The sequence below is a fragment of the Lissotriton helveticus genome, chromosome 11 (genome assembly GCF_964261635.1).
Source record: "Lissotriton helveticus chromosome 11, aLisHel1.1, whole genome shotgun sequence".
In the NCBI taxonomy this organism is placed as follows: Eukaryota; Metazoa; Chordata; class Amphibia; order Caudata; family Salamandridae; genus Lissotriton; species Lissotriton helveticus.
Genome location: NC_136072.1, coordinates 70,690,128 through 70,699,638, shown reverse-complemented (window position 1 = coordinate 70,699,638; position 9,511 = coordinate 70,690,128). Strand labels below are relative to the sequence as shown.

The window sequence follows — 9,511 nt, the reverse complement described above, 5'->3', positions numbered from 1 at the left end:
ATGAATGACCGACTACCCACCGAGTCACCTTCACTGTATGAAGGGAGAGCGGAAGCACAAATTAAAAAGTCTTACCAGGCAGTGATAAGCAGGATATGTTGATTGTCTTTTCTCAGGTGTATCTTACATCTCAGCGGCATTCATGATCATACTCAAGTAAGAAGCCTTCTCTCGTAGCCCAGCAAGGGGTCACCTTTTGTTTTGGGGCATCCTACCTTTTCAGCTTTGCACTCTACACTATCTCTCAAGCTGCCCTAAAAAGGGTCGGTTACCTTGGCTTATTATCCTTGGTCTTCCACCTTCTCCGGTGCCGCGAAAACGTACAAGATTCACAAGTAGACCGGGGCATTTATTACAAGTTGATGTTTAATTGAAAGTTATGGGTGCATTTGAGATGACAACAATCTTCACGTGGGGTTGTTGGATTCTTAAATATTAGTTGATCCACTCTGTCCTCTGGTTGGGGGCACATGTATGTGGTGAGGCGGTGACACGTGGTCCCACCTCGTTCAGAACTTGACCTCGCTGCGGTACAATGGCTCAGCCGGCAGGGGGTTGCGCTTGGCGGTGATGACCAGCATGCCATTGTCTGCCAGAGAGCAGCTCACAGACATATGGTCCATGTCCTCCGGGAGCTGGCACTTGTGGGTAAAGGTGTTGGTGATGGTTCCATCATCGGCCATCTGGAAAAGAAAACAGAACAACCAGAATGAGCTTTATACAGCATTTTGGCTGACAGTAGCGTGCCACGTCTCCGGGGCACGCGTGATTATACTCAAGGATGTGGTCTTTTCTCGTAGCCCAGATATGCAAACCCAAAGAAGGAACAGGCAGACCATGAAAGACTCTATGAACCAGCGCCGCTAATACCAAGCCTTTCTACGCTTCTAGATTTAGGGCCAGTTTAGCAAATGGAGAGGATCCAAGGGTCCCTGTGGTTGGAGCCGATGAAACAAATCCTTAGGCTTGATAGCAAAACCCCGGCAGTTCCTCTTTAAAGAGATAACAAAGGAAACCCTAAGGGTTTAGGGTTGTTCAGAGAGTTAACCTTCCGTCAGTGGTTATCGTTATGGAGGAGAAGCATTTTTAAAATCTGTTGCATTACATACAACTCTTTAAGGGGTAAAGGCGCCAGATATCTTCAGCAGAAACGTAAACGCTATTTACCTACCAGAAGCCTAAGGTCTTTGGATAAAGCTTTGTTGAGTGTACCCCGTATCCGTTTGACTAGATGCGGAGGCAGAGACTTTTCTTACCTGGCTCGGCTCTACTAGAACAACTTGCCTCTTTGTTTGTCTCTGTACTAATTATTACAAATTTAGAAAATTGCTGAAAACGTCCTTATTTTAATTAAACTCTCAATTTCTTGTATCTCATAGCAGTGCTGAGATGCCCTTTGGGTGAGTCAAACCCAACATTAAATTTAATAAACAGAACATATGTTCAGAGAGGTAACAACAGCAAATCAAATACTGATGCTGAAGGTGTAACCTTGAGTGTCCTTATGTGTGGAGGTGTCATAGCACATTATCAAACTTTGGGAATGGGAACCCTTGCAGGATTTCCAGGGATTGGAGAAAGTGCCCTAATTCTAGAGACTACAACTCCAAACGTCCTTAAGTACTACAGCAGATCATGAAGCTACGTTGGTCTGATCGAAGGAATGTTCAGCATCGATACAAAGAGAGCATCACAGATTCTGAGGCATGCTCAGGTATTCCGAGTCCAATCCTGAGTGTCTAGTGTCAGTAGACTCAGGGTCCGAACCTAAGGCTTTGCTTATTTTGGTCATATCAATTGTTTGGTCCTCAACCCCAAACTTGCTAAAGTATCTCCATCAGTGGTAACTCCCATGCTGGGTCCCATCATAGTATTTTCTCTGCTAACTCCATTTGCAGTGACTAATAACAATCTGAATGACTGCCTGACAATGCACTTTGCCCAAGTATCTGAGAAGCGCACAACATAGTGAGACCTCGGTTGCAGAGCACAAGTTTTACATTTCTACATAGACATTGATCAACCGGGCACCTATTCCGGAGTCTGTCTAACACCATAGATGCTTGTGGTTCCAACTCTATCTAGTCTCCAGCTCTAGGTGTCCAATGACAGATGTTACTCTTTGTCTACTCATGTCATGCCTTTTTGTTCTTCTCTTCCTTTATCTTCTCCCCCTCCACACGGACTCACACACACACACACACACTAGTGATTTGCAATATCAGATGGCCTCTCTGAACCCAACACATTCTTCCAGGTGACCGCTCTTGCAGCTGTTTGATTCCCGCCCCCGCCCTTCTCTTACCTTTTCTGCTTGGATGACAATGTTGAAGTTGTACGTCAACACCACAATGTCTTGAGGTTCGAAGGGGCTCACGTCAGCAGTGACCTGGTAGGTGTCGCCCACAGTCGTGACTTTTCCAAGGCCAGAGGGGCACGCTGGGGGATCTGCATGGGGAAGGAAAGGAGGAAAGCGGAGTGATGTGGATGGAGTGGAGCCAAGCAGGTTAAGGATTGAAAGATAGGCCAGTTATTGGCAGCAAAAGTGTAAAACATTGGGTGCAATCAAGGAGTGTAATGGAAATGTGTGTATGCATTCGGTGAGGAATGAGGACGTGTCAGGAACAGACGAGGAGAAAAAGGTAAGACACTCAACCCTTTAGGGTTCAATGATATTTCAGCAACTTTAGCTATGAGACTATGGCCTAGGCTTCTCATTACCCACCAACTTTAAGTCCAGTGTGTGCATGGTCGTGTTCACTGTATCTCTAGCAAGAGAGTGATTCCCGCTACCACTCACACAATGTATACATTCAACTTTTAAGTGATTCAACATTGCTGGAGAACCAGTGTATTGCCTTTTCCAGATCTCCTAGTTGTAACCCAAAATTTGAATTCATGGCAACTGCAGTTTCGGAGTAATATCGACCTCGCCGGACTCCGGCCAGAATGTGTCTAACATTTCATATGTAGTTCAACCATCCTATTGCAAGTACTGTCTACTTCTTAGACTCCACTTCGTGATAGCTTATCCAGTAGCCTCAATTGCTCTAAATAAAAAGGTTACTTCACTTCTAGGGACCTTAGTCCATCCGAGTTAAAGGATATTGCAGTCCTACGCGTATGAATGCGTGAGGAAAAGTTAACATTTTCTCTAAGGGTCGACTCTGCCACAGGATGGTCAGGCAGTCTCAGCCGGCCCTCTGACACCTCTAGGTGCTTCCATGCAGTGGGTCACCCTCCCACACCTGCTTATGAAAAAAACCCACTTTTGTGTACTTGTTTTTTTAAATTTAGCACTTCAACTCATATCAGTAAATAAAAATGAAAGCTCCTGCGACACATTGCAGGTGCGTGCATGTGTGATGTGCCCACCTACAAAATGGCAGATCATAGGCTTTTAAAAACTTTTTCTTTAGCCAAGCTGCACAGCATCGCTAAAAAACATTGGCAAAACCAACAGGTCCCATAGGCGAGACCTATTGGCTTAGCCAATACTTTTCCACTTTTGTTGCTGTGGCATGAGCTCTGGCAAACGGCTAAAGCAGCCTCTAGCCAGACCTAAATATGGCTTGGAAAAGCTGCTTCTGCAGTTCATGTGCATACACAAGGTATCTAAGAAAAGCATTGCTTTGCAGGTAAATATTTTTGCCAACTCTGATAAGTAGGGTACTTGTGTAACAGTGCTGATTTTTGGCTCAGTCATTTTACTGCATCTCTCCCCGGACGCTGCTCGCTGCTGACAACCCGGTAGTCAGTGTCCTATGGTACCTTCAATCAATGAATCATTTGTAAAGCACGGAAAACACCCGTGAGGGTCCCAAGGCGCTGGAGTTGCTAGCTGCTGCTGTGGGTGCTCTAACCATTCAAACAACCAGGTCGTGAGCCCTTTCCTGAATTGCTGGAGCGGTGGAGTGGCCCTGAGGTGTAGAGGAAGGTTGTTCCAAGCTTTGCCCACCAGGTGTGAAAAAGAACTTCCTCCATTGTAGCTTCTGCAGATCCAAGGGGTGTCTGCAACAAAGAGGGAGGCGGATCGTAGGTGTCTGGTCAGTTGGTGGAAGTCAACCCTTTTAGTGGAAACAGAGCTTCTTACAGTTATACGGTAGCAGAAGCATGCGGCCAGCATATCCGCGCCAGTAATGCTTTGTGAGTACTTGCAGTTCATTGTGGTTATTAGCACTTACAAGCAAGAACGGTTTGCCTCAGCCACATCTGGGCATCTCTAGATGTGGGCTTCTTGACCTTGCCATTCATCAGCAGAAAGTAGTCTTTTTTTTCGTTGGGGGTGCTTGGCTTGCTGCTTGCAGTTGTTGCTGTCAGGGCTGGTTGGGAGGTCAATGTGCCACACTCGCAGCCCTTTTAGGTGAGACATAGTTCACTATATGTCCTTCTGGTCCAGTCCAGCCAGGCAGGGGCATTAGGATCTCCGTAGGCCTGCAGCTAACTTGCGAATAGTTTTGAAAATGTGGTTGTTGTATTTGGAGTTATCTCAGAGCAAAGACTGAACATACACACATTAGTCATTGAGAATCATAGGTATATAAGATGCACATCATTTGAAACAGGTGAGTACCAAACTTGCATCGCGTCCGGGTAGAAATATTTGACTGGTCCCCCATATTTTGTTCGTTTTTTTTCTTCCTTGAGCTATGACTCGTGCACTCCACCTTTCCAATGCCCTCGTTCCCTCCACATTCACCTCTCCTCTGCATCACTGTAAGTCTGTCTGTTTTGTTTATTTAGGCACATCAAGGTCCCAGAAGATTCCTATCACCTGCAGAGTCCCGCAGGGCTCCACCCGGTCTCATGTCATCTTCAACCTCTACATGGACCCCATTGGGGCTCTACCCACAAATAAGAGCATCAAGATTCACCAATATGACTAAAATAAACAACTCTACCTAAGTGTCCTCTGCTCCAGACATTGAACTCCTCAAACACTGCCTGCACTTCATTCAGACCTGGATGTCCAAGGCCTACCCGAAGGTCAACCCAACCAAGACAGAATTCCTGATATTTGCCAAGAACAAGAAGTAAACAAATAGTCCCAACTTGAATCAATGATGTGAACCTTGAGTGCTTTGAACCTGAACTTTCACCAAATGCGAAGTCATATGGATTCACCTTGGACACCGATCTCACCCTCAAGGAACACATTGCCCCCCTCAAAAAAACAAGCAATGGCAAAGCCACTAGGTCTCTGATTTGTGGTGTACTGGCTATGCCTGTCGCTGTTAGCCACGCTGCCCAGAATCCCTGAAGCTGTGCGGCATGGCTAAAGTGAAACAAAAAACATTGACATGGCTACCTGTGTAATTCTGTAGGCTCATGCACCAAGCATGTGCATGCATACAACATCACATGTAAAGTATGCAAAAAGTGATGGATGGAATATTTGAATTAATCTCAGCCACTGGTAAATTATTCAGGCCACATCCCAATCCATCGATATTTTGCACAGCATGCCACCTCAGTTTCGGCCCAGCTAGTTGCAATTCAGTCCTGACTCTGCTCCAGGCCCTGGGTTCCTTGTGTTCTGGTTTAGGAAGGACCTGGCTTGGCAGTTGGTGCTGGACTGTTCCCATTGGATTAGGGTGAAGACGGATTTGCATATAGCTTATCAAGATCTGTCTTTATGCTTGTCCTTGACCCTGTCCTGCTCCCTTCTGCTTTGTGGCTAGGTTTGCACTATACAAAGACCACACTAATACATGTTATGCACGTCTCACATTCAGTTCTCTTTAGCATTCCTCCCCTCCATGCATCTCTCCTTTCTGCACTTTTCTTCTCCCACCTTTACCTCTTCACTCTACTGCGCTGCTCACCTAAGCCTTGGCGAACTCTTATGACCCCATCCTGTGACACACCAGAACGACTCTCACCTTTTCAGACTGGTACAAAGTGTTTCAGAGCCTCTGGAGGAGTTTAAGACATGCACACCTCTGCCAATGTCCCTCACTACTCTTCGGTCGCCCCCTGGAAGTTTAGACTAGGGTCTCATCAACAGCTCTGCCAAAGTGCCTCGGTTCTGATTAGTAGCGCAGGTGGAATTCCAAGCCAGAGACCAATAAACAGCTTAGCCAGTGCCCCTCAGTTCTGACTAGAATTATGCCATGCTGACCCATAAGTGAATCCCACACAGAGCTCTGGCTATGCCTGTGGCATAGCTGAGGCGGGCAGGCTGCCCTGGGCATCACTGTTTTTGGGGTTGGTGGGAGTTTTGTCTGTCAACTACCGCCATCCCCCCGGAACAAGTTGTCCATCGGCTGCCACCCCTCCCCACCCCAGAACAAGTCATCTGCTGCCCGACACACCCAACCCCTGCTCTTACGTGCACCTGTGCGGCAAACTTAGGGAACACCCCGAATGGCAGTACATCTAGTTATGCCACTGGGCAATGCAGGTCAGTGCAGAGGGAATTTACAAACTTTAAATATATAGTAATCCCAATAAATAACACTTTACAATGTGGACTGATGACAATTGTTGAAAAATGTATTTTTGAAACCTTCCCATAATTCCCATAATTGTGGCTTTGGTCCTCCGTTCAGGGCTTACATCTGCTCTGATAGGGTTCCTCCTAGGGGTGGGCAGAACCAGTGGCGTAACACCGGCCCCCGAAGCCCCTGCAGTGCAGGGGGCCCCAAAGCTCCGAAGGGCCCCCCTCACCAGAGTGATCCAACAGGAGAGCTCTTGATTTAGTCTGGAGTGCGCCACTCTATGTACATTGCAGGGGGGACCCCCTCAAGTGTCGTTACACCAGTGGGCAGAACTTGCGGAGTTTCATTCGGCGGAATTCTGCAGAGGTACAGAAAAACTCTGCGAGATTCCGCAGAATTCCTCCAACAGGTGAAAAATGCAGCTCATGCTGCAATTTAGCCCCATTATCGCAAGCAGCACTGAAAATCAGTGTGAACGGCATCATGCATTGCGCAAGAGAGCACGGCCATTCGAGTTGATTTTGCTGCCGCTGGAGTAGAGAATCTCCTCGCGCTGCACCAAATCTACTCGAACTGCAGCCCTCTGACCACAACCGCTCGAGAATGCCAGCAAACACCCTCATTAAAAACTTGCACTAGGGGACGCCAAATCTCGCTCGCCAGCTTGCATATTCTGGAGCCTTGCAGGAGAAAAATTACGCCACGCGGTGACTGGCGGTATTTGGCCTGAACTCTGCATTAAAGAGTAACGCGGAGTGGCCACAATTCAGCCAATTCTACGGGCGAAACAGAACATTTCGCTCACTCCTAATTTCTGCACATATCCCTCCACCCCTACCAAGGGATGCCGAGATTCAGTCTAAAGTAATGCTGTCCTTGCACAAAAATGTGCTGCAAGTCACAGGATGTTTTAAAAAAAAAATTAATTAAAGGAGGCAGTGAGGCACTTCAAAATAACTGGGAAGTTGGTAAACCTGCAGGGAATGGTCTGTACACGCAAAGGCCACTCCAATCACACATTTGCATTGGTTTCAGAAAACCCAATCAACTCCTTTAGCCCGCACTCCCCATCACGCCTCCCTCTGCTCTTTCTCATGGCTAAATTCGCAATGTCACTCAAATTCATTGTTGCCGCAACTTTATTGTGAGATGTAGTGCGGGCCCAGGTCAGTTAGCCCTGGCTGCGCCCCCTTGTGGTGGCCCTGACTTGAAGCAGCTCTTTACTCCAGTCTGTTGAGCTCACTGCTAGGTATGTGCCTTGTTTCTGAATTTCTCCCTTCACATAGTTCCCAGGCTTCCTGATTCAATTCACTTTCACCCGTGCGAGGATTTCTGCTCACTGCGATGTAGTGTTCACCACATTGTGAGGCTATTTTTTACATTAATCTCAGTCAAGATCAAAAATGAAACCAGACTTTTTCTGTGAAGATTCGTAAATATATACTGCCCCCACCACAAGTTTACTTTTTTAAGAACTAATCTGAAGAAAATCACAATTTTTGTGCAAATTTGGAAAATCGTAAAACATAGTGAGCATTTGCACGTGTTCGAGAGTTTGCACCCAGGAAGAAGAGCACTTGTGATCTCTGATTGACAGAGTAAAGCAAATCAGTTCTTGATGAAGTTAAAAAGTAGCAAGGATTAAGTGGGACCCAAAATATGTGCTTAATTTGAGCCGGTGGGTTCCGGTGCTTAGAACCGGCACTTAATTGTCAACACTGCATGTATGTCAGCTGCCACATGGTGGTGCTGTTTTGTTGAGTTAGAAATGAGCACAACAACAGTTGTTTATTAGTTCAGCATATAATAAAATGACATATCTGCCACCCAAGCGGTTCTTATAACTTTGGGGGCCTGGAATAGTTCGAATTATTACACTTGTAGGAGTGTGATGGTTAGTAGTCGTATTGGTACTGTCATTGGCAGCGCTGGCACAAGTAGTCTGTGGTGCAAGCTGCAGAGGCCTCCTGAAAAGGGCCCTGGCACTTATTTTTTTCACAAATTAAGCACTGCATGGAATAAAACATAGCAGTTTCTTTAGAGGTGGAAAAGTGGTCGCCTTCTTGTGTTTTAGTTCTCTTTTCCTGCAGAGTCTTGGGGGCAGGGGCTGGGGTGTGATGGCACTGAGGGTAGTGGTAGTGCACTCTCTTCACTGTACATGATGGTTTGGCCAGCTAAACCATCATGCGCACTGAACCTCTCTCCAAACCCATCTGCATTGCTGGGTTTGGAGAAAGCAGGCACAGACTCCCAGACCAGTCTGTCCTGGAGCGCCAATTGAGAGTGCTCAGGCCAATCCCGAAGGTGCTCTCATGTGAGACCAGGTTCAGGATTGGTCACATGGCATTCTGGGAGCCTGTGCCTGTCTGGAGCAGAGGAGCGTGACGCGGCAGGCTGAAGGTAAGTTTTTAAAAACTATTATAATTTATTTTGTCCCCCTCCCTTCGTGACCCCTATGCCGCCCCCTCCTCACCCCTCCCTGCCCACCCGCCACTTCTCCCAAACATGAGCCGCTACTGAAAAAAGATACCACCCTATTGCCACTACAGCTGCTGCATATTCTTGGTTCCAGTCGGGGCGGTCGTGTAGATCCTATAGGACCTGCGTGTTTGGATAACATAAACTGTGGGATTGGTGGCAGACTAATTCTGAGCACCCCCACCGCAAAATGTTAGCCTGTTTGAATTTTTGCTAGCTCACAGTGCCACTAGTGTCTCCTCCTATCAGGGAGAGATTAGTTTCTGGCAACCTCGGAACAGGACAACCCTGGTCCCTCAAGATCGTGGAAACCATGTACTACGTTTCCCTCAGTCACTCGTGCACGTTTAGTTTATCGGAGCGATACACAGAATAAACAGTCTGGGCGTTTCAATAAAAGTTTATTGAACAGTTATTATTCTTGTGTAGAATATATGTGCTGCAACAACCATTAGACAGTAGCAGAGATATATGATTAGTAGTACTATGAATATAAAAAGATAGTACAGTTCTACCATCTTGCATTAAGCATGAATAAATACATGAATATAAAATGCATTTATGAAAGTGCGCGTACTCCTACGATGCCTTTC

At 46.6% G+C, this 9,511-nt stretch overlaps 1 protein-coding gene across 1 annotated transcript in view; it reads right to left on the bottom strand.

The window, feature by feature from the left end:
• Window positions 1–447: 447 nt before the first annotated feature.
• LOC144791209 (heat shock protein beta-7-like) overlaps window positions 448–9,511 on the bottom strand; it is a 52,666-nt gene continuing 43,602 nt past the window's right edge. The window contains exons 2-3 of the mRNA XM_078665859.1: window positions 2,306–2,448; window positions 448–683 (exon numbers count right to left, since the gene is read on the bottom strand). Of these exons, the coding sequence (XP_078521985.1) occupies window positions 510–683; window positions 2,306–2,448 (317 nt within the window). The 3' untranslated portion in view covers window positions 448–509. The remainder of the gene's footprint in view (window positions 684–2,305; window positions 2,449–9,511) is intronic.